This window comes from Mytilus edulis, chromosome 12 (assembly GCF_963676685.1).
Source record: "Mytilus edulis chromosome 12, xbMytEdul2.2, whole genome shotgun sequence".
Taxonomy (NCBI): Eukaryota; Metazoa; Mollusca; class Bivalvia; order Mytilida; family Mytilidae; genus Mytilus; species Mytilus edulis.
Genome location: NC_092355.1, coordinates 10647742 through 10674831, shown reverse-complemented (window position 1 = coordinate 10674831; position 27090 = coordinate 10647742). Strand labels below are relative to the sequence as shown.

At 30.6% G+C, this 27090-nt stretch overlaps 1 protein-coding gene across 8 annotated transcripts; it reads left to right on the top strand.

Annotated features, from left to right (window-relative positions):
* Positions 1-364: 364 nt before the first annotated feature.
* LOC139497107 (uncharacterized protein DDB_G0280579-like) lies at positions 365-16377 on the top strand. Of its 8 annotated transcripts, none has more exons than XM_071285188.1 (12): positions 365-1066; positions 3098-3212; positions 3917-4392; positions 6771-6981; positions 8011-8100; positions 8576-8626; positions 9851-10180; positions 11417-11628; positions 13800-14079; positions 15247-15339; positions 15630-15686; positions 16243-16377. In XM_071285188.1, the coding sequence occupies exons 5-8, from the start codon at positions 8013-8015 to the stop codon at positions 11488-11490; spliced, it is 543 nt and encodes a 180-aa protein (XP_071141289.1). In that variant the 5' UTR covers positions 365-1066; positions 3098-3212; positions 3917-4392; positions 6771-6981; positions 8011-8012; the 3' UTR covers positions 11491-11628; positions 13800-14079; positions 15247-15339; positions 15630-15686; positions 16243-16377. The 8 variants fall into 8 exon arrangements, with proteins under 8 accessions (XP_071141289.1, XP_071141290.1, XP_071141286.1 ...); XM_071285189.1 differs by having other exon boundaries at positions 15150-15339; XM_071285185.1 differs by lacking the exon at positions 13800-14079 and adding an exon at positions 9625-9684.
* The last annotated feature ends 10713 nt before the right edge of the window (positions 16378-27090 follow it).

The window sequence follows — 27090 nt, the reverse complement described above, 5'->3', positions numbered from 1 at the left end:
AATTAGTAACAACGATTGGCCATCTGGTCAGAATGGGCAAATTATATGAAAGACTTACTGCTTAGTTTATTTCCATTTTTCTCTACATGTAGTTGTTTTAGTGGAGAAGACAAAATGTTTAAAGTTGAGAGATCTATGGACGACAGACGGATGGACGAATGAACGGACTCAAAGTGTTGACAAAGCGTTAAAAGGGAGGTACAAATGTTAATACGTATTCTAAAAGGTTTGGCAATTGTCACAATGTCACCTTTTATACAAAATGTATGTGTTCGTGCTAAACTAACGGGATGACTTCATAAACCCATCCTCTGTTTGTTATTCATAATGGTTCATATATATTTGCGTCGACTTAACAATCGATACCAGCACTGTATAAACTTTTCGACATACAATGACTAAATTATATTTGACATTTCAATTAAACTGTGTGTTAGTTTACAATGAACGTCGGGTTAATCAAGTACATAAGTGTTGAAAACCGGCACGCTAAATGCCTAAGAATCCCGAATAAAAAGTAATAAATCGCCATCAAAGGGACGTGTTGGTAGTTATTCTATATATTGAGGATTTTGTCAAATCATTGAAGTCGTCTGTCATTGCAGTTAAAAGAACTGATTTGAAGATATATACCTTGGATACGTAAATGTTTGAACTGAGGCGGTTGACCTTCATCGCCAAACAAGTTCCGAAAATGAAGATCGCGAGAAGGAATATACAGAGAAAAATTTGCCCCCAGTAGCAGTATTTGATCCTGTAACGAATTTAGTGTTAGATTCTAAAAGGATAAGCGTGGAGTTTTGTTTAATTAAGAGGAAAATTAAGCACGATATTTCAATCATTCGTAACAGTTTCCGAGTTTTAATCTTATTTCTGTGGTGCATGATAATTTAAAAGGAAAAAGTTGTGAGAAACTTTTCTTGGTGTCTAAAGTTAATATACCGAAAGATACAGAATTGGTTTTGGACTATGGATAGACCAAGAGAGATAGGATTCTAGGAAACCCTTGAATGACCGGATAACTCTGTCGCTTCTAAATTAAATGTAAAATGTCAATTATCAATTGGTAAGTAGGAAGACAATAATTCATCGATTTATTTTTATATATTCAAATTCAATATTTGGTAAAATTTGTCTAGAGACTAGGTAGTAGTGGTCAGGCTAGCGCTTCGGGCACAATTTTTAAGTTGTGCGCACAAGTTTCAAGAATTGAAATCTATACTTGAACAATGTTTAAAGAATGACTGTGATATCTGTTTCTTTCTAATTAAAGTTTGGATCACATGTTTGATGTTATTTCGAATAGATACTACAGCCTACCTTAACTTATTAAGAAAGAAAAAACATTTTTAATTTCATTAAATTTTTTCGTGTCTAAAATATACGTAACAGTGGGGATAAGTTAGTGACTGGATTGAATGTGAAACAATTTCATATATGTTTACAAAAGATCAGGAAATTTGGATATTTTATCGAAAGGTCATTTATTATTTTACTGCATGCATAAATTGATTGAATAGATCAAATTGGTAATAAATATCAATAAAGATATACATTGTATTCCAGAATTCGTCTATGCAAATCACAGGAAAATAATTAATTGGTTGCGTCAATACAAATATTCAGCGATTGTTTGTCAACAAACTTTAATATACTTTGTTCTAATAATAAACATTATCCAACTAGACAACAACAAAACATAATAATCAGGGCAAACATGTACTAGATAGAACATGAATAAGGGCTAATGGACCGGGATTCTGTTTTATACGATATAACAACTAGTTTGATTTTATATGAGGCTTCACACCAGTCCATATGGACTAATACATATAAAGGTAAACAAGGAATGCAGGATATAACTACCGATCGAAAGCAAGGTAAGTAAAAGGCAGTGGCTATGTTGCCGGCTCCGGACTATATGAAATACATTTTATTGAAAAAATTATCATGAACACACATGATATATGTGGCTACTAGGTGAGATTTCTATAATCTTTTAGTCTTCGACTAGATAAAGGATAACCATACTTTCGTATGTCGAACAGTTCCACCACCAAATAATAAACGGAAAACTTAATTAACAATCCTAACACAACAACCTTATGTTCACTATTTACATTAGGATCTTTAAGTTTTAATGACTTTATACATGGGAAGTTTACAGTTTTTTTACTTTGACATGGGAAGTTTACAGATTTTTAAGACTTTTTACATACAAAGTTAAGAATATTTCTGATTTTTTACTTTAAGCAGTTTGTTTTATTTTGGTATAGTACTATTTAATGTAATAACACTTACAGAATAAATTACATAAATTCTTTTTAGATAATTCGTAATTCAGAAAAAAACTAAATTCATAGTCTTTGACCTTTAAGAATTGACCTTTATATCTTTAAAGTAATATGGCACTAATTTATTTACTGTGTATTATGAGGGTAAATAGAAAAAAACAACTTATTTAATGTTAATTCACATATTCATTAACTGAGACTTTAAGATTTAATAAAAAGGATTATACTTTTGAAAATTGTATTAAGTAGACTAGATTTTCAAATGTTTGTTTAATTATTCATTGCTGCAACACCCATCCTTGGACCCACTCTTCATGCATCTTTTTTGTTTGCTTGGTCTTTCATCACCAGTTGATATCGTGCATTCTGTATAAGGAACACTGACCTTCTTGATTGGAATTTTATTTTGAGATATCAGGTCAGATGTGACTCAGTAAACAGTTTATATGCTTGTTTTGTCCATTAATACTTGTATTGTCATTTTATATGTGAGGTTTTCTTCAAGCACATCAACATTTGAGGTTAGGATGTTCTTACTTGTTCGTAAAATTGTTTGTCTTTAAGTTAATAAGACCGGCAAAATAGCAAAACTCTATACAAATCGCTTTTTTACCGAAGCCGATAAAATGAACCCTAACTAAGAGATGGATGTCCATCAATGTCTTTATCATGTTTACCTTTTATAGTGTGACGGTTATGTGTATATTTTATATATTCAGCTAGCCTATGTTCAAAATATTTGTATGTGCGTACTAGGTATGTAAAGTAGATGTAAATGATAATACTATAGATTTTTTTTTCAGAGGCTATAAATTGTACATGTACAGTGACAAATGTGAAAAATTGTGAGCTCTGCACATCGTCCTCAAGCAATTTTCATGCTAATGGCAGAATACAGTAATTAAAATAGCTGCCAAGGTAGTGTGAATGATATGATAATGTACATGTAGTTTGGTATGAACTTTAAAGTTTTCTTGCACTAATCTTTGAAATGAAAGAGCTGAATAGGGAATACAAATTGATATAAAAATGTGTGTACACCTAAGTAATACATGTATATTCTTATGGGCCTCAGGAAAAAACAGTCCTACAGCTTACGATGTTTACCTCTTTAAATATGTAAGAAATTGTTATTATATAACATTTACAGAGTAAAAAACAAAAACACTGAAATAAATGTAGATATTGTTTTCAAATCTATATATTATGTATATTGAAGCTCAACATTATGAAAAAATCACACAAGAGAAGAATAACATTCAGATTACAGAAATGAACTTTGCATTATTTTCATAATTGAAAATTCTTAAAACTTAAAACTTTCTCATAAATTCTGTTGATACAATGTATACTTCACATTTTGCTGCGCTTCAACAATATTTATTTCTCAGATGATTTGCAATATGTTCAGAGTATGAAGATGTAACCTGTAAGTGTTATCTATAAACTTGTATGTGGGTTTAAATGAAGAAGAGAGGAAACCCAACATCACTATTACAACCTAAAGATTTGTAAAGATCTATATTCAGTCATAAACTATCATTATAATGGTTGTTCCATTTAACGTTTCTAAATTTTTTTCTACAATTTTAATGTATCTAAAGATCTAAATTTATTTGTAGGGGGAAATCATCAGAAATTTATGTAAAGAGGAACCTCCTAAAAGAAAAGACAATTCTGAAACAAAATCAACTAATGTACAAAAGATTGATGAAACTCATCAACAAAGGACAAACAACACAAAAACCTCTTATGTTGTCCCGAAAATACGTCAGATCAAGCACAGAAATTTACTAAAGGCGAATTTTCAAAATTAATGCTGGATAGAAGCAATATGCATCTCGATATTTTGAAATATATTCAAAATTGTTCAACTACATTAAATTAATGCCAAAAGTAGGATACCCCGCGAATAGTTGTGAGGACTATGCTGATAAAACTAGGAATTTTACTTAGGAGCAAAGATCATCAATCCTAAAATATTTATGTGACAATGTTCATCCAATCACCTTGCAACACCTTGATGTACATGTACCAAGTCTAATTCATGTCACTATTACATGCACTTTGATACACAGACCATCCAACTTTGATTCAGGTTTGTCTGTTTTTGCTTCTCTTTTATTTCTGTCGGAAGAATATTGACTTTGCAATTTTGCTTAGTTTACATGTATTAGTTTGTGTTTAGATTTGTTTAAAGGCAACTACTTGTGATAAGTCAATGGGATTTGGTAAGTAGGTCCGAGACCACAATTGTCGTCCCTTGATTAATATAGTCCCTAGTGTTAACAGTGGGTTACTTGCCAATAATTTGTATACCCCTTCCAAGTTTATTTCTCCATGTTTAATGCCTCAAATTGTAAGTAGGGGGTGAAATTACACTGTAAAAAATTTGGGTCCAGAATTTTACAAGAAAGTAGTGATTTGGTCCAGCTGAAAAAAGGTTAAAAATTAGCACTTTGGAAGCTGTTAAAAGATTTCAAGACACCCTAAACACAAAATTGTCCATATTTTGAGTTAGAGGCGATGAAGTTTTCTATAATTTTAATATAATTTGTCTCAAAAGTGGTACAACACACTGTAAAAATTTCATTGAGAAAGCGCAGGTGGGATTTTTTCAATTTTCATCTATGTTCTAAAAGAAATGCACTACGAATTAATTGTGTTCTCAGACCAGTAGTTGTATTAGCATTGGCACATCTCTTTTCTATAAAGATTATTTAGCCCATGTTCCTTCAGTCATGCGTGGATAATTGTCTTTCAATATTTGCAACACTGACATGTTAAAGTGTAGCTATTTTAATTCCAACATTTGTCAAAAACAATTCTAATGATTTGCCGTTCGACAAATGTTCCTATTCATTTGTTAAAACTATAATTTCAAAAAAATGAAAACAGCGTGTGCATATTTGTAATCATTAAATAGCAAAAATATTATCATTGATACTCAAAATATTACAGATGAGTGATGCAGGCTATTCAAATCCAAAACCTTGTCATATCTGATTGAAAAATCTCATTTACCTTATAATACTTTTGATCTTTTAGACAAAGAATATAAATCCTTGTAACATATGCATGAAAGTTAAAATAGAAATGCATAAAATAGAAGATGCTGTTAAAAAGATCTGCTGAACAAAAAGTAGAAAGATCACCTTGATAGACAAAGGTAATGTTATTCAACTGAACATTGATCTTGAAACCATTGAAGCAGATTTTATATGATACAATTCCCATTACTTTTGTTAGTTTAAAAAGAATGGATTGTTTAAGTTTATAAATGTCTCTTAAATGTAATACATTTGACAAAAAAAAATGTTTTTTTCAAAAATGTTGCTACTGATGACAAAATGGATGTCTAGTTCAATAGAGGCAATTTTTACCTTCACAGTTCAGGAGTTATGGTGTTGAGATATTGAAAATGAAAGTGTGAGTTTCAGGTTAAATTTTTCGGTCAAGGTAGTTTTTGATGATGTTGAAGTCCAATCAACTTGAAACTTAGTACACATGTTTCCTATGGTATGATATTCCTAATTTTTATGCCACATTAGATTTTTTACCCAATTTCATGGTCCATTGAACATGGAAAATTATAGTGCGAGTGGGGCATCCGTGTACTTTGGACACATTCTTGTTCTTCCAATTTTAGTTTGTTTGTGACTGTACAACCATAAGGTCAAACCAAGGGATTGAAAATAGGAAATATGGTTGATTCCAATTTTGTCAGCTAGGACAAAAGTGGCCATTGAAAGAAATTAGTTGTCTTAAAAAGTATGTTTGAAATGGACAGTCTATTTTTATGTGAAAAAGTATAATATTCTTCAAAAAAACTTATTTCCAATGTGAAAACTGTAGATATAAGCTGTTAAAGGGGAACCACTAATGATATTGTAATATATATAAAAAAAAGAAGATGTGGTATGATTGCCAATCAGACAACTGTCCACAAGAGACAAAAATATGGGCTTCAACAATGAGCAAAGCCAATACTGCATAGTCAGCTATAAAAGGCCCCGATATGACAATATTAATGTAAAACAATTCAAACAAGAAAACTAATGACCTTATTTAAATATAATAATGAACAAAAAACAAATATGTAACACATAAACAAACGAAACGACAACCACTGATTACAGGCTCCTGACTTGGGATAGGCACATGCATAGATAATGTGGCTGGGTTAAACATGCAAAGTTTTTTTTACATTGGCATTTCCACATATATCACATTGCATTGCACTTTCAGTTTCATTCATCAGTCATTAACGTTTTTTCACAATTTAAGGTTAAGTTTTATTTGTTTTGAATGATTAAACCATTTGCATGATTTCAAATGTCATATCCACTTTTTCCTACCTGCCCCTGGAGGACTTTTGAATTCAGTGTTGGTTTGAAATAGCACATCCTATTGATGGCCTCTTTTTCTAAATTTTATTAAAAGTTTCAACTACATAGTTAGATCTTAATTTTTCAGGCTTTTTACATCATATGGCTGATCTAGATGCTGTTTTAAGAGCACAGTCTGTACTGTTTGTGATTGAAGAAGAAGTGGAAACAAAGCCAGAAAATCTATTGAGTCATACAGATATTCGGTTTAATATGTCCTGAAACACAAACTTCAGCGAAGACCTACTTTAGTAAAGATGCATGGCAGCTTGTTTTAAATACTCTCAAAGTATTACAAGGTACACAAATGTAACCAGTCTGAATATTAAAAATAGAAAACTAACGACCTTATTTAAATATAAAAATGAACAAAAAACAAATATGTAACACATAAACAAACCACTGATTACAGGCTCCTGACTTGGGAAAGGCACATGCATAGACAATGTGGCTGGGTTAAACATGCAGTTTTTTTTTTACATTGGCATTTCCACATATATCATCAGTCATTAACGTTTGTCACTATTTAAGGTTAAATTTTAACTTAACTGCTGCAATCAAAGAATTTTCATTGCTTTTTTAGCTCACCTGGCCCACAAGGCCAAGTGAGCTTTTCTCATCACTTGGCGTTCCTCGTCCTTTGTTCGTCTCCGTCGACATCGTTGTTAACTTTTACAAAAATCTTCTCCTCTGAAACTACTGAGTCAAATTTAACCAAACTTAGCCACAATCATTATTGGGGTATCTTTTTGAAAAAAAATGTGTGCAGTGACCCAGCCAACCAATCAAGATGGCCGCCATGGCTAAAAATAGAACATATGGGGTAAAATGAAGATTATAACAAATCTGACAAAGGATTGAATTGGTATCTAGTCAATATCTATTTTCCCTGAAATTTTCAGATGATTTGGAGAAATGATTGTTGGGTTGCCTCCCCCTCAATTGGTAATTTGAAAAAAAATTGCCTTTTTTGGTTATTATCTTGAATATTGTTATAGTTAGAGATAAATTGTAAACAGCATAAATGTTCAGCAAAGTAAGATCTACAAATAAGTCAACATGACCAAAATGGTCAGTTGACCTCTGAAAGAGTTATTGCCCTTTATAGTAAATTTTTAACAATTTTCATTAATTTGGTAAATTGGTTTAAAAAATAGTTTCCTTTTTATCTAAAGGGCCAAGTTTATTATAGATAGAAAAATTGTAAGTAACAAGAATGTTCAGTCAAGTAAGATCTTCAAACACAATTTTGTCATGAATCCATCTGTGTCCTTCATAGACTAAGGTGAGCGACACAGGGTCTTTAAAGCCTCTAATTTATGTTTTAGATATGTATATTAGTAACACTCAGAAGTATTATGATAAGATTTCTCCATGCCAGACAAGAAAAAGCAAAGCTTTAATAGGTCCAGTTGAAGGTGAGTTTCATATTAATGAATATTGAAAAAAACATCTGAACGTAAGTACGTATATGTGGAATAATTGCCATTGGTACCAAACCCAGTTACGACATTACCCAAGTATTAAATAAGCTCTCTACGAGTTCAAGTTTGACATCAATATAAAGTTGACTTTTGATTGGTTTCTGCTGGTTTATAGTAGAAACGTGTTTAACTGGCCATGGACCTAAGAGCAAATTGATTTTATTTCCAATAAGTTAATTAATGAAAATATAAAATGTGTAAAAGATTTTCAAGGAGACAACAATGAGCTAGAGACCAATTTGCATAGATGTAAACTACTATTGGTTACTGTTTGGCCTTCAACAATAAGCAAAATCTTTAAAATGTAGGAAGTTATGAAGACTTTGTGACATTATTTTAAGACTTTGTAATAACTTCACCATTGTTTTAAGGATAAAGCGTATTCAAGCACTTTTAAAAAAAATTGTAGGAAGAATATTCAAAAAGTTTTCAAAAAGGACATCAGACCAGATTAAATCAAGTAAGTAATTCTTGACTTGTGTAAGTATTTTAATTTATAATGTTCTGATTAGTACTGTTTTCTACTGCACAAGTATTTCTTTGAACATACAACAGTTTGGGTTCTACAGATAAGTCTGAACCATCTTAAATATTTATCAATATGCTCCAGTAACATTGATAGTGCAAGATGTTAACTCTGCATAGTATATTATTTACTTTTTATATTTGTATTGATTTAGTATAAAACCAGATAGGTTGTTCATTTGTGTAAGTTGAAATTTGAAAATTCACCTCTTATTCCATTTTTTCTCTTAAAAGATGATTTTAATCTATTTTTTTTTAGCTTTTTGGCAGAAAAATGAAATATCATTTTTAAAAATGTATTTAATTGTACTTAAGGCATCATGAATTATATATAATCATTGATAAAAAATCTGCCCCTAAAAATTAGAGGTGAGTAATTTCAGGCTTTAATGAGCCTCTTGTTTCTGTAGATATCTTGTTTCAATATTTGTGAAAAATGTTTATGCCAACCTGGGGAGATATGATATAACAAAGAATACTAACAATTTAGGCAGTTTATTTATACACATTTTTTATACCCCATGCAACTTAAATTACGAAAGGTAAAATATTTTTGACTGATCCATCTCTCTTTTTGTCTGTCGCCATCTGTTATCAAAAAAGCTTGGATGGGATTGTTATTGACAGAAATAAGAGGAGGGAGACTTTTTTCACGAGGGGACTGGATAAAGATCATAGATTTTTGCTTTATGCCTAGAACATGTAGAAAGCACATTTATTTTTTGTTGGATTTCCTATAAATTTCAATGAAGTGCTGGATATCGGTTAAGGTGGACCACTTTGTCAGGGGGGGGAAGGATGAAAATCATAGATTTATATTTTGTTTGCCTTGTGACAATATAGGGATGTGGGGTATGTGATCCTGCTCACTTAACTTAAGTTCTTTTATAGATAACCAAGCTATAAAAAAAAAGTTCTATGACATAATTCTAGGTAAAAAAGATAAGAAATCCTTTGATAGTGATGACAGATCTCCATTTAAAGCAAGACATGGTAGGTATTTTTAAATATTTGTATTTAGAAATACTTATTGCTGTTGTTCTACACATCTACACATTTCCTACTCAATTATGCATGTATCAGGCTTATTATGTTGCATGCCAGAAGCATTTCATCTTAACAAGTCACTTCTAACATCTTATAATTAATTACTTTATAGAAAAAAGAAGTGTATATTCCTTTACAAGTGAGGAATTTTCTCCATTAAAAGCTAGGAAAGCTAAGAAATCCTTTACAAGTGAGGACAGTATTCCATTAAAAGGTAGGAAAGCTAGGAAATCCTTTACAAGTGAGGACAATTCTCCATTAAAAGCTAGGAAATCCTTTACAAGTGAGGATAGTTCTCCATTAAAAGCTAGGAAATCTCTTACAACTGAAGATAGTTCTCCATTAAAAGCTAGGAAATCCTTTACAACTGAGGACAGCTCTCCATTAATTGCTAGGAAATCCTTTACAAGCAAGGACAGTTCTCCATTAAAAGCAATACAAGGTGAGTGATAATATGTTATTTGATAATTCCATTGACTTATATGCGTGTTTTTAACAACACGGAAAATCAGAATTAAGCAGTATTTATATTGAGTGTTTTTATAAATTTCGAAACACGTCAGAGGGAATCCCAGTTTTGATAAAATACGATAGTTCTCTGAATTCCGATAAATCTATCTTTGTCATATAAGAAATGAAGTGGAGTTTTTCTTATATGTTATTGTTATGAAACTGGTATTTAAGATCATTGTAATTCCATAAAGAAATAGAGAACCATCTAGGTCGTTTAGTTAACATTTAATATACGATCTTGCTCAAAGGTTTGTTTTTGTAATTATGCGCATGCGTATAGATTTCTTGACTTCAAGGGGTTTTAGCTCTGGATTCCCCACTCAATTAATTTATATCTCATGGGATCTTTTCTATGAATGTCTGCTATTGAGGGTTATTGTTGTTGCATATCTGTAAATCATATGCATCATTTAAAAAAAATTAATGTAGTCATCATCATAGAACACCCCTTCAGGCGAAATGGAGTCTACCATATTATCGTTTCGAGTTGTTTCACTTCCTTAAATGTTGAGTCAAACGACATGTCCAGTATTAGCTCGTTCTGTCAATAAATGTTGTATTTTATTTAAAACGATCGCAATTTGAACCGATAAATTTGTACGGAAAGGAGTCATGATCACTGACTCAAAGAAAATTAATTATTTAAAGAGTTAGGAATGGGGTTCCTCCTAGAACTAACGTAGGAAAATAGGTGATAAGATACGAAGTGGAATATACTTTCTCTCACTCTGAGTCACAGTGACTGCTGTGGAAAGTAAACTTGGAATTGATAGTACAAAAATAAAACACAATAGGCCTATTTTCATTGTTCTTATAGGATACAACATATAAATATTAACATTTTAAGTAATTTAAGAAACAGTTTATGCATACACACTTATTGATACAACCAAGGTATAACAATAAACTATGACATAATTGTAAGTTGTAGAGATAAGAAATCCTTTGATAGTGATGACAGATCTCCATTAAAAGCTAGGAAATCCTTAAATAGCAAAGACAGTTCTCCATTTAAAGCAAGAAATGGTAGGTATTTTCTATATTTGGTATGTTGATATATGTTTTCTGTTCTAGACATAACTGTGTAGTAAGCTGACTTAAAAAAGAATACACAAGTTTCTTCGTAACACTTACTTCTAACACTTTACAATTAATTTCTTTATAGGAAAAAGAAGTGTGGACAATTCTTCATTAAAAGCTAGGAAATCCTTTACAAATGAAGATATAGTTTTCCATTAAAAGCTAGGAAATCCCTTACAAGTGAAGATAGTTCTCCATTAAAAGCTAGGAAATCCCTTACAAGTGAAGATAGTTCTCCATTAAAAGCTAGGAAATCCCTTACAAGTGAAGATAGTTCTCCATTAAAAGCAATCAAAGGTGAGTGATAATATAAATATGTTATATAGATATAGGAAGATGTGGTGTGAGTGCCAATGAGACAACTCTCCATACAAATAACAATTTAAAAAGTAAACCATTGTAGGTTAAAGTACGGCCTTCAACACGGAGCCTTAGCTCACACCGAACAACAAGCTATAAAGGGCCCCAAAATTACTAGTGTAAAACCATTCAAACGGGAAAACCAACGGTCTAATCTATATAAACAAAACGAGAAACGAGAAACACGTATATATTACATAAACAAACGACAACTACTGTACATCAGATTCCTGACTTAACACAGGTGCAAACATTTGCAGCGGGATTAAACGTTTTAATGGATCCAAACCTTCTCCCTTTTTCTGAAACAATAGCATAACATTACAACAAAGAAAAACATACGATAAAATATCAATTGGCAGACTTAACTCAATCAAAAAACGTATGATTAAACAATGAACGAATAAATTTGATCTGCGATATCTGAATACAAATGCACAGTTAATTAAATATTAGAGACAAACATTCATGACCAAAAAGCTAACAAACAAATTCAAAAACAGGACATGACTGAGAAATATTTAACCAATCAATGTTCACTTTAGAAAAAAACCGGTTTTTTTATAATCTTGAAGTATACCTATTACCATTAAAAAGAGGAAGCTAACATAGGGGACAATGAAAGTTAATACCATTACTTTAACCATTCAAAATCCTGAAATTTAGTTGTTGATCCAGATAGTCATTTGAGCTTATGCCATCACTTGCTATAATCCTCATGAATTATTTCAAGAATCTTCCGTTCTGAAATTAATGGGTCAAATACTTCAAAAAGACTTAAAGTGAATGTTCCTTAGGGTATATAGTTTATAAATTTTAATTGATGATTTGATTCATCAACAAATCTTGATGCTGTTGCTAAGAAAAAGAACATAGTTTAGTGTTTTTTGTGAAATTGGTGTCTTTTTAATAGAATTATGCCATTTTCAATTAAATTTTTTAGTGCGTCTTTTCATGTTGTAAAGTTATACTATTGTAAATGAGGTTAGGGTAAAGGTTGGCGTCTGTTAAAACATTCACACCTGTTGCATTTATTATATGCACCTGTCCTTAGTCAGGAGGCTGTTGTTTAGTGGTTGTCGTTTGTTGGTGTGTTTCATATATGTTTCTTGTTTCTCGTTTTGTGAATAGATAAGACCCTTTGTTTCCTGTTTGAATTGTGTAACACTGGTCATTTTGGGACTCTTTATAGCTTGCTGTTGGATGTGAGCCAAGGATCTGTGAAGAAGGCATTACTTTGACCTACAATTGTTAAATTTGAATTCATTGTGACTTGGATGGAGATTTGTCTCATTGGCACTCATACAGCGTCTTCTTATTTATATAAAGGACAAATGCAGTTTTGGGCTTATATCTCACTAAAGCAGTTAGAGCAAAAATAATGGAGGTTTATGTAAGTAATAGAACAAGATCTATCTGCCATAAGATGAACAGTGCAATTGGACAACCCATGTTTGGTAACCGTCCCGAAATGGTTGATTTGTTGGTTATTTCATTGTATCGTTAATTCTATTATAGATAGAGAGAAGTTAAAGTAAATAAATTCAGCGAAGTTAGGTATAAAAATAAGTCATTATCAGGTTAAGATCTATATTCATTGTAACTTTCAGACATATCCAACAACCCATTGTCGGGTTACTGTTCCGAAATAGTTATTTTTTAGGGAATTTTATTGTTTTTGGTTATTATCTTCAATTTTTTTTTGGAGATATATAGAGATAAAATGTTACAGCAAAAAATGTTCAGCAAAGTAAGATTTACACATGAGTCAAATGAGTGAAATTGAAATGAGATATTAAACTGTATGCAATAAAAATAGGAGGAACAATTTATTTGCTTATATTTTAAGATTCTGTGGATTTATTGATTTTCGTGGGATACCAATTTTTGTGGATAACGTGGGTGTAGGTGAATCACAAATTTCTCTAGGCTTGTTTCAACACATAATAAAAACCATGAAATGAAATATACAAAAAAACACAATTTTTCCACAATCCACGAAAACTGGTACCCACGAAAATAAATCAATTCACAGTAATACAGCTTACATGTTCCTATATACTTTATTTATTTATTTTAATTGAAGTAAATGAAAAATATTTCCTCAGGAATGCCCACCTTCTTAGTTATAAAAGCAAAAGAAATGAAAGCTGAAATTATAGAGTATCTGCAGAATTATAAGCCATTTAAATCATTGCCAAAAGTTGGAGATCCTGTTTAACCATTATGTTGACAACACTAGAGGCATATCTGAGGAAGTGAGAGATGAATTAACTTCATATCTCAGCTTTACATATAAAGACATTTTCAATCTATCTGTCAGTTCTGACATTCCATCTATGATGCACAACACTATATCATTCATAATACATCATTCAGGAAACAAAGGTACAACTTTTATGAGAGAAAACAATATTTTTTTTTACTTTCTGTTACATTAGAAATAACAGTACTGTAGTTGAAGAGTTGCCACCGTCAATTGTTACACAGTAGACAGTATCAGAGACAGTAAAACAGTGATGTGCAACCATAAAATAAAAATTGACAGTGACAACTGTTCAAGTACAGTACTGTTATTCCGATTCTAATGCATTACAAAAAGAAAAAGTACGATAAAACTTTAAAAAACGACTAAATTTGACAATTAGAAAAAAAATACGCGAAAAAATTAATTAATTATTTTGGCACAAAAATGTCATGGCTAAACGTGACGTCATACAAATGAAAACTTACAAACTGGAGGTTATTACCTTACCCGTACGCTTCAAATTACGATAAAATTACATTAAAACGCCAAATTCAAGGTAGGTGTTGTTTTATTTTCAATTATATAGTAGTAATCGAACATTTGTTGATTCAATCAATTCAAAATGGGGGGGTCCCTCCTTAGTTAAGCCTGACCAACTGTGGATTTGACAGCAAATTTTAGCCAATGAAAAAAAAAATTGTTACATCCAAATTGCATTAGAATACTCATTATCTGAATAATAGAAATTAGTCACATTTTGTTATTGTTTTCCAGTTTCTTGTTTTTATATTACTGCATACACCTTAATATGTTATTTTATATTAAACCAATTTCTGCCTGTCATGGCATTGAAGGTTGTGTTCTATAAACATATAATTTATTCCATTTGAATTAAGGTAAATTTATAGAGATGACCTGCTGTTGAAAAAATACCCGATGAATAATTTTTTTCAGTGGTTTATTTATGTTAGCTGAAATGCTTTTGTAATAGGCCTAGGTAACTATAGCTAAGATGATAGACAAGTGCCTCATGTTCAAAAATATTCATGTAATTACAGTAGCCCATCCAGAATTATTCAAAATGTTACAACTTACATGAACATCAGTGTAAACGTTAAACTTAATGATATACATTTTACGTTTTTACAGGAAATCAATGTTATTTCGTCTTAGATTTTATTCTAAAAAAATTCCCAATTTGATGTTTTAGGGACCAATTTGAAAACACCTAGAATCATCCCTGGTGGAATAAGCTTGGTTTTTCTCCTTTTTCATTTACATTGTTACTCAACTGTTTAATTTTCCAGATTTAAATAATCCAATAGATGTTTGCCAAAATTTAGAAAGGATCCGTGAAACTACTGGAGAATATGAAAGGATTGGTAAAAATACTAAAAAGGGTAAATAATCTAAAGTTTTTACAACTTTATATCAGTCCAAAGATTGTTTTTTACACAGTTTGTCTTTTAAATCTTATTTACATTCTGAATTGCAACTTGTATACTTTTGAAGATTTGACTGATAAAAGAATTTTATTCAGATTTGGAAAAGGATGATAACAGTTTGTGAAAAGAAGTTTCATCTTCACAATGCAAATTTAAAATAGTTTTAATTGTATTAATTCCATACAAATATTTCAGGGAAGGTTAGAATGAATTAATTTTTTTTTAAATCCTGATTTTCATTTCAGATGCAATTACAGGACTTATTAATCATTCATCGACAAAAGATAAAAAATCAGAAATAGGTGAGAAATCATTTAGTATAAAATAATAGTTGGTTAAAAAATCTTCTCCTCTGAAACTGCTGGGCCAAATTTAACCAAACATTGCCAAAATCATTATTAGGGTATCTAGTTTAAGAATTGTGTCCGGTGTCCTGGTCAACCAACCAAGATGACCGCCATGGCTAAAAATAGAACATAGGGGTAAAATGCAGTTTTTGGCTTATAACTCAAAAACCAAAGCATATAAAGCAAATCTGACATGGGGGTGAAATTGATCATCAGGTCAAGACCTATCTGCCCCGAAATTTTCAGATGAATCGGACAACCCGTTGTTTGGTTGCTGCCCCTGAATTGGTAATTATAAGGAATTTTTGCTGTTTTTGGTTATTATCTTGAATATTATTATAGATAGAGATAAACTGTAAACAGCAGTAATGTTCAGCAAAGTAAGATTTTGTTTAATATTCACATAAACCAAGGTGAGCGACACAGGCTCTTTAGAGCCTCTAGTTTTAAAAGCAATGTATTTGCATAATAATAGTCTTTTTAGTTAGTAAAATAAGTTGATGTTTTGTAGGCAGAAAAAGATCAGGAAATAAGAAAATAGATGCAGCAGAATCCAAGAAGTGTACAGTAAGATTGACTGATATTGGTACTATTAAAAACTTGAAAACATATGTAAACAAGACAGAGAAAAAAAGAAAAAGAAGGAAGATATGTGTAAAGAACTTGTAAAAAAAAATGTTAAATGTTAAAGGGGCACTAGCTGTCAAATTCATGTTCACCGATTTTACTTAATTTCTAGTATTTGATTTATAATAATGAATAATGTTAACATTTATCCAACCTATTTAAAGTCTAAAATAAATTATTAAGAGGACACGGTATAAAATTTCATTTCGTGTGTTTGCAGTCTAGACCGCCATCTAATTAATTATTGAGTTGACCTCTAAAGTCATTCAATGACCATATAAGCGATGTAAACATAAATATAGATATAAATAGATCAAGCAAATTCATACTCTTGGATTATTCTAGGTCTATTTAATTTTATATTATAGATGAAACATTAATGTTTATCATCGTTTTTATCTGTATAAGAATGATTTTCTGTGGATCAAATCAGTCAATCAATTGATTTACCTTTGTTTCACTTTCAATGTTGATATTCTTTTCCTTTAAATAATTTTACACATTCAATTCATGTGTTATCCATTTCAAGCTAAGGAGTTAAATTGAAGTTCACATTAATACAAATTCTATGAGGTTGAATTATTCACTTGCAATCGAATAATTCATTATCAATGATTTTAGCTTATTTTGACAGAACTAAATCATACTTGCTGCTAAAAGCGAATTATTATTTCACCATTGTATTTCATTAGTGATTGAGCAAAAAAAATAATATATAATTTTTTTTTTATATATCTCGTAGCTAGTGCCCCTTTAAGATTTAAAACAGTTCATCTGATATGAAACAACAAATTCAGGATACTTTGTGTCATATTTCAAATAAGTTGAATGTATATCTACTTATGATAAAACTATGGTATTGCAAAATGTCGTAAATTTTTTTTTGTCTTATTGATGACAATCGATAATAGGAAAAGTAAAAAAGCCTGTGAAGTAAAAATATAAAAAAATATATTAATATATAACAAAATCCCTTCAAGAAAATATTGTGACCTTTAGTTTAGTCATGCAGTTCTATGACAGCAGATCTTTTTTATGTTATGCAACTTTACCATAAGTTTGACCAAATGCAAAGCAAATGCAAAGCAAACAATAAAAATCAGGAAAGAGAACACATGGATGTATATTAATTCTGTTTGACTTGAATTTACATTATTATTTATCTAAAGTTTTTCAATTTTTCAATAGATAGACTAAGTGTAAATGTTTGTTATGTCTGCAAATTTTCAATATTATTTTTTCATGGAGTAAATGAGTCTGCATTGCAAACAAAAGAGTGTATTACACAGTTCTTTCCATTAAGTTCATATTTATGCACAAAAAAAATCATAATTATGAGTACTGTTTTTCACTGTTTATTGTATACACCCCTATATCATGTACATAGTATAAGAAGCTTGAGAAAAAAGTTTCCATGTGTATAACAGGGACATATCCGAAAAGTTACAACTTCATAAGTTCAAATTCAGTAAAGTTTTGCTTAAGTCTGATTTTTTTTAGCAAGAACTTAATATATATAAAGAAAATTCAATTCAAAGATGACCTTGATTATTGCAATGATATATATACATAGATATAATACTTTTACTTAATCATTCTGCTTGGATATCAAACTTGTCAAATTTTAAAATTGAATAAAAAACAAACAAATACTTGTGTTTAATGATCTTCATACTGTTAGCGTTCAGCCAGGATGAAGAGATTATGCTCAAAATTGTCTCTTTATTGGATTGAATGAAAGAGTTTTTATCTTTAATATGAGAAAAGTAGGAAAGTTAAAGATACATTGAAGGAGATTGAACCTTATAGTTATTTTTAGTTACAGTGAGGATAATGATATAATAATGACTATCTTGTGACTTTAATATTTTATTGTTGTTGTTTGTTTATATAAACAATGTTTTAAGTTTCTGTGAATAGGTATAGTTTCTTTATTTATTCCATGTTTTGTTACATTATCAGTTTTTTTGTGGACCTTCAGAATTTGTGGATAATCTTTTGCAACATAAATGTCAAAATATTCACGCATCATGCATCTTGAACTTTATTTTTCTTTACCTATAATATGAACCATAATGTATATAGATATAATCCTTTTACTTCATCATTCTGCTTGGATATACAAGTTGTCTAATTATTGAATTGAATAAAAGACAAATACTTGTGTTTAATGATCTTCATACTGTTAATGTTCAGCCAGGATGAAGAGATTATGCTCAAAATTGTCTCTTTATTGGATTGAATGAAAGAGTAAGTTTTTACCTGTCCAAGTCATTATACTGTTAGAGTACAGCTAGGATGAGAAATAAATGCTACAGTGTTAAATTTAAAAACAAAATTGATTGAGAAATATATATTTTAACTTCTGAAAACAATGATAAAAAATTAATCAACAGTAATAAGGATATTTTTTTGTATATATATGTACATAAATCATGTAAATATTTATATATGTTGTATTCAAGTTGCAATTTTGTACATGTTATATCAAGTTGCAATTTTGTACATGTTATATCATGTACAGAAATATTGTACATGTGATAACTTGTATATAATTGCAAAAAGGCTTGTTATGAACTGTACAAAAATACCTCAAACATAGTATACCATGTACAATACATTGCTTAAAATGGTTTAAATTTTACAAAATTTTAAAATGAATCCAAAAAAAAAAAAATCTTCTCCTCTAAAACTACTGGGCCAAATTAAACCAAACTTGGCAACAATCATCATTGATGTATCTTGCTTAAAATTTGTGTTTTTTTACCCGGCCAACCAACCAAGATGGCCGCCATGGCAAAAAAAAAAGGAACACAGGGGTAAAATGCAGTTTTTGGCTTAAAACTAAAAAAACAAAGCATTTAGAGCAAATCTGAAATGGAGTAAAATTGTTTATCAGATCAAGATCTATCTGCCCTGAAATTTCAGATGAATCAGACAACCCATTGTTGGGTTGCTGCCCCTACATTGGTAATTTTAAGGAAATTTAATGTTTTTGGTTATTATCTTGAAAATTATTATAGATGGAGATAAACTGAAAACAGCAATAACGGTCATCAAAGTAAGATTTACAAATAAGGCAACATGACCAAAATGGTCAGTTGATCCCTTTAGGAGATATTGCCCTTTATAGTCAATTTTAGTCATTTTTCGTAAATCTCCATGATCTTTTACAAAAATCTTGTGTTTTTTGACCCGGCCAACCAACCAAGATGACCGCCACGGCTAAAAATAGAATATGGAGGTTAAATGCAGTTTTTGGTTATTACTCAAAAACCAAAGCATTTAGAGCATTTAGAGCAAATCTGACAATGGGTAAAATTGTTTATCTGGTCAAGATCTATCTGCCCTGAAATTTTCAGATGAATCAGACAACCCATTGTTGGGTTGCTGCCCCTAAATTGGTAATTTTAAGGAAATTTTACTGTTTTTGGTAATTATCTTGAATATTATTATGGATAGATATAAACTGTACACAGCAAAAATGTTCAGCAAAGTAAGTTTTACAAATAAGTCACTAGAACCAAAATGGTCAGTTGACCCCTTTAGGAGTTATTGCCCTTTATAGTCCATTTTTAACAATTTTTTCGTAAATCTAAGTTAACTTTTTCAAAAATCTTCTTCTCTGAAACTACTTAGCCAAATTTTACCAAACATTGCCAGAATCATTATTAGGCTATTAAATTTAAAAATTGTGTTTTGTGACCGGGCTAACCAACAAAGATGGTCGCTACGGTTAAAAATAGAACATAGGGGTAAAATGCAGTTTTCGGCTTATAACTCAAAAACCAAAGCATTTAGAGCAAATCTGACAAGAAGTAACATTGTTTATCTGGTCAAGATCTATCTGCCATGAAATATTTAAATGAATCGGACAACGCGTTGTTAGGTTGCTGCCCCTAAATTGGTAATTTTAAGGAAATTTTGCTGTTTTGGGTTATTATCTTGAATATTATTATAGATAGAGATAAACTGTAAACAGCAATAATGTACAGCAATTTAAGACTCAAAAATAAGTCAAAATGGTCAATTGACCCCCTAAGAAGTAATTGTCCTTTATAATCAATTTTTAAAAATTTTCATAAAATTTGTAAATTTTTACTAACATTTTCCACTGAAACTACACGGACAAGTTCATTATAGTCACAGATAATTGTAAGCAGCAAAAATGTTCAGTAAAGTAAGATGTTCAAACACATCCCAATCACCTTAACCAAATTTTGTCATGAACTGTCTGCTTCCTGTGTTTAATTCACATATGCCAAGGTGAGCGACACAGGCTCTTTAGAGCCTCTAGTTAATATATATTATATTCAGTCCACCGTGGCCTATAGAAGTGTTATGCTGTTTGACCCACTGCAATGATGAATTATAAGAATAATTTATAAACTGTTTATATTTTGTCATTGTTAAAGATAATTGGATATATTAAACTATATTTTGTTGATTCTTGATTAACCTTCAAGGGTCACATTAAAGACCAAATGTTTGGACATTCAAAGAGTGTTTTAAAAACAATATCCACATGATTGTCTGAAGGTTTTCTATGGTGTAGAAGCATCTTGAAAACATATCTGATTCTATCCTTTTTCCTTTTTGGGGCTGGCAAGAATATAATTCTTAATAGGGAACTATAATTAAAAAGTTAGGGAAAAAAAAGGAAAAGGGATATAGCAATTCTATCATGAATAAGCTAATTCTTCATTTAAACTTTGGTCATGATGATGAACCCAGTGTGGTTACCATTGCGCCCCAGACCAAAGTTCATTTAGCACTAAAAAGAAGTGAGTTTTTATTAGATGTTGTTAATAATTATATGCAAATGCAAAATGAAAATGATGTAATAGAAATAGAAATTATTTTATCGGAGTATAATCGCAATTTTACATTAGGCTTTTTATTTAAATGATTAGTAAATGACAATAGTGAAGTAAAAAGATGTAGAGAGGGCAAAACAGCTCTTCTTGTTCCACTGATTGAAAAGTTCCAACTGGAAACAGACTTTGTTAAACTGCTTCTGCCACGAAAAATCAGTGCAAAAAATACTGTTGCAATTCATTCGCTTTATATCAAACCAATGTATCGTTCTGTCATTAATGAGTTTTATTTACTTAATTTACATGGAGTTAATTCACAGGGACATATAAGTGCAGAAGATTTTATGAGGTTATTGCATGAACTTAAAACCTGTCATGCTCATTATTTAGTGCACATTTTACCAGTGCGCATTTGTTTGAGATGCACTGAATATAGACATGAAAGACTTAATCAGCTTTCAGAATGTACCTATGCAACACCTTACCATAGTTCTATTACAAATAGCCCTTTTCGTAATTTACCAGTAGGACAACAACAGTTAACAGGTGGCAGACCTGGCTAATGGTATTCTGTTATTCCATAGTTTACATGTATCACATGTTCACATTATTTGATTGTTATGTATTTATTATGTTAATAAATTATTGTAATCATATATAAGTTTCTAGTAGTTGTTGATTTATTGATAGAAGAAACATACTAAAAATAATAAAACAGAAAAAAAAAGGATTAAAACATGTTGACGTGGCCATATTTTTAATGAATTCTTAAGGACTCAAGGTCTGTTGATTATATCTGATATGGAAATGTGTGGGGTTTTTTTTATGTATATAAATGGAACAATTTCTCCTTATAGTTTCAAATATAGGCAACCGATGTTCAATAGTCATAATTCGATAAAAAGGAAACAAACCCAGACTGCAAGCAAAATCTAAGGGAACGAATCATTCGCTAAAAGGAAATAAAGGAACAACAAAAATACTAAACTCCAAGAAATATCTAAGTAAAAAACATCGCAAATAGCCTGTCCATAACAAAAGCTTATAGAAACGGACAAACTGATAAACAACTGACATATTCTTAACTTCGTACAGGACATAATTTAAAAAAATGGTTGAAGTTCCACCAGGTTTATGCTTTTTATTGTTTGTTATTGTCTTGATGTATTATTGTGTTTCATTTAGCTTGTTGAATTTGTTGCTTTGTTGCTTATAATTTTTTACCTCATTTGACAAGAGACAGTGCCCTTTTTCAATTTTTGTTTTACCGTGGACTGAGACTCTCCTTGTTGGGGTATTTTGAAGTTTCTCAACATAACAGTTTTATTTCTTATTTTCCTCCTTCCATAGTGATAAACTCTAGACATGAAATAACTTTTATAGTTGGGTAAGGTTTCATGATTGCCAAATGATCTACTATCCAGCCAAAGACAATGAATATTACAGTATTGCCTTCATCATGAACAAACTCTTTAATCGTACTGAAAGCAACAGTAATATACCGCCATAGTCATAAATCTAATCAAACAATAAAAACAAAACCGGATTACAAACCAAAACCGAACAATCAACCACAAGAGGAAAACAATAGAACAGCAAAAAAACTGAACTACAACAAAAATAAACGCCAAGTTGAACATACATATAAGCTGTATAGTCAGTAATAACATTCAGAGACACAGTTGAAAGAGATTATTCAAAAGTTGAGACCAAGTTAAGGATAAACCTTAAATGAGAGTATAGGATATTAAAGTACACAAAATATCAGGACCCTATCATTTCTGTCAGCAGAACAAGTGTTCTCCATAGAAAAAAGATCAATTTCAACGAGTGAATCAGCCATATAATACCAGTATTAAACTTCAGCTCACTTTATAGACATTAAGTTATAACACAAAATTATAAGCTTTCGCCGAAAAATGAAGGACTTGTTTTATGCATACATAAAAATTGATAGCATGTAGAAATTCCATTACATTTCATAAACAAAATGTCCCCGGAGTGCTTTTCTGGATGCTTCTTCAGCGGGAGCGCACAAATGATTTCATAATTGTCAATGCCAAAATTTTGAAATGTCGACTTATGTTAAGAGTTGTATAACTGAATGCAAGCGTTTGCTTGGGCTACAAACTTTCATGTTGGTTTATATCATTTTATTTGTTTTGTTTTGAACTTATCTTTAACGGTTGACATTCTCAGTCATACCACCAGTGGATGAGAAGGTAAACATGCTTAAGTGGAAGGTTCTGAACTACAAATGTATAATCTCAACTAGAGTGGTAAACATGCATATTATATATAAAAACGTGAGCATCGGTAATTTCCTCCAAAATCACACGTTGCACGAGTTAAAAAATACTGTTGTCATCATTTTGTCCACTATAGCAAACGAATTTTACCTTACATTTTCCGCCCGTGTTGTTTAACATATTACATATTACAGCCTTTTTAAAACAGTTCGTGACTGGGGGTCAGACCAAGATAACCGTTTACAACAAAAATCGCTGCAAAAGTGATAAAAATGAAGCTATTCTGGGTTTATCTTCATCATTTACGCTCAGAACCTTATATTAGAAAGCTAAGGATGTAAAAAACAAAACAGAAACAGTTGAAGTGCCAAAATAACACACAAAAAAGATAAAATAGTGGAAGGCCAGCTGTGGGGACATCACAATAAAGCAACTAATTACATCACAATTAATTATGTCATAATGAAATTATCACAATTCGGAAAACTTATCCTTGGTACCTTATTTATAAAATATAGGGAAGGATGAAAGGAATTACATCACTTTAAAGTTGTCTGATTTGGGATAACAAATCTTTGTATTTTGCTACCTTAATATAAATAATATAAAGTTAATACAATTATTCAAGCTTTTAAGAGACAGAAGTTAAATCATTGAAGCGCTTTTTTATGCTGAACTCACCTAAACGTTTGAAAAGTCCTTAGATTTATCATTTATTTAAAGCGTTTGAAAGATAAAGAATTTTAAAGACTATAAAATGGCGCAAATTTATATTTTATGTATGGTTACATGACAAAACATCAAATGTTTGTGTTTTATGAACTGCAATGCGAATTTTCTTTTAGAGAAAGAAGTATACAAAGAACAGTGGGAGAAATCAGGAATCTTTTACGTGAGTATTTCTTTATATTTGACTTGTTTATCTAGTTTTTATTTGAATGAAAAAATGTAAACAAAGTATCTACGATACTCATATGTTCATACACAAGTTCTATAGCTGGTTTATATGACCAAACAGCTCGGTCAATGGTTGGTTGTTATACATTTATTTTCATTCATCTTTTATTTAACATATTTTGGACATCTTCACTCTCCTGTTCAGAGCCAAAAACCCTCTTTAGGTTAATTTGTCTTGTCTTTACTCTATCTTTATGGATTATATATTGTCAAATGAACAAACGACATATATAATATATGTGGACACACAATATAATATACAGTACTGTCTGGTATCCAATATGAATTTGAAGTATACAAAAGGATGCTCTGGAAGGAAGTGAACAACATAGAGTGTACATAATTTTAATTGTAAATTGGCGAATGTTTCAAATGTATATAACTTTGAGAGGACTTGCTGCCTTTCCCGGCAATGCGTTAGATTTCGCGGGACCAAAAAAAAATAATCAGCATGAATACGGTTCCTTACTTGTTGTTCTTCTGTAAAAACCTACGTGTTAACTACCTGTGTTACTTAGTATTATAAAATCAAGACACAAGGCAGATACAGCCATTTTCAAAAGGAGGAAAGGGGAAGGGTCCAACCATATGTTTCCAGGAGTTCCAACGCCCGAACCCCCTCCCATATCCACCGTGAGACAATATACACAACATCTTAAATGTTGAATATTTTACATTTACTGTATCAAACATAAAATTTATTATTTTGCGAAAAAGCTAAAACTTTAGTATTTCATATCATGTAACTTCAACATTATAAGAACTTGTTCAAATTGCGAAAAAATGCTAAAATTTTAGCTTAAAAAATTTAATCGTTTTTTATGCAGTTAAAATTTTAGCCGTACGAGTTTTGAATTCAAATTTTGGGAAGGCTAAAAGTTTAGTTTTATTATATAAATTTATTGTGTATTATATATACAAAGGGAATGCTAAAGTTATAGCAAACATAACATTACTTTTCTTTTTATTGCAGGATAATACTAAAACAGCTGTGAATTTTGAATTAAACACACATAATATTAGCGAAAAAACCTAGACTTTTAGCCATTTTGCAAAGATTCGTAACAAACCATTTTGAGAATGAAAATTGCAGAGTATCAAAATTTATTGCAGTCCGTTCTTAGAAATCTGTATAATGTATATGTAATGGAAGAACGGTGTCATTTTGTCTTTACAGAAGCTGATTTACTTGAATTGTTTTGTTATTACTGAAAATATAGCCCGCGCTCGTCACGTTTATTTGAATATTTTATCGAAATACTAAGGTGGTTTTTTTTCCAGTCATAGATTACATTAGCCGTATTTGCCACAAATTTGAATTTTAAGTCTTAACTGCTCTTAAACTTTGTACTTGTTTTGCGTTCAACTTTTTTTATCTGAGCGTCACTGATGAGTCTTATGAAACTCATTGCGCGTCTGGCGTATCAAATCCGGTACCTTTGATAACTATTATCTTTACTGGAATTCTAAAGACATTTTTTTGATAAAATAAAAATATCTCAAGAGGTAACCGACTAAATAGTCAACCTGTATAAACTATATACTTCGAAATGAAACTGGTCATCTATATATAAAAAAAATATGTAGTATGATTGCCAATGAAACAATTAGACAAACTTGACACAGAAATTAACAACTATAGGTCACCATACGACCTGCAACAATGAGCAAAGCCCATCTGACATAGTCAGCTATAAAAGGCCTCGAAATGACGATGTAAAACAATTCAAATGAGAAAACTAACGGCCTTATTTATGTAGAAAAAAATATTTACACTGTAATTGCACTATCATGTAACCATGTTAATAGGTTGCAACAGTTGATTTAAACTGCTTTTACATTGACATGACTGAGTACTTACAAAAATATTTTACCATTAATTCCAACTTTTATGGGACACATTAATGGTGTATTTTCTTAAATTTATGGGAAAAATTAAATAACATCCTTGATATGCAATTCTCTTAAATATGAACAAAATCAACATTTTTAGTTAGTTTAGGTATCAACTATAGTTATATTCAATTATCGCTTACTAAGTCAAATAAAAAAACTACATGTATATGCTTGTTGATTGAATTTATATTTAAGCATGTTTGTGTTGTTTTGTATTTATCATGAATTAATATATCTCAAAACATAGAAAACATGTTTACCTGTTAAAGAGTTTATACAGTAGTAATAGAGTAGTATAACTATGTGTCCGAAAAGCGGAAATGGCCAATTACATGTTACCAAACGATAATAAGTACATAACAAATCTCGAAGTTCCTTGATTACAAATGACAATTCACCAAACGAAACAATTTGGGTTTCACTCATTTATTTAACATCGGGGAGAACATTTAACACACCGACACTCTTTATAAATGTATAGTTCACTTCAACTGCCATGATACATTCGGGTATGAATATACTTGATGATCATGTTATTATGTATTTAGAATATTAACTAATTGTGTTTCTGATCACGTTGAAGCAACTGGTTTTAAGTATAGTGATATTTGCTCCCTCTGATAAGAAAATTGATGGCATGAAGAATTTGTAAGGCTACATTTCAAAGTTATGGCATTGCTTGCAACGGCCTAGTATATGTTTTGATTGTTTTACGTTTTTTATATTGTATTACATGCAGAAATCTACTACAACATCATTTTTATTCAAGGTTTTGTGTGGTCTGAATAAGCATGTGATTCTCAACTTTCTTAA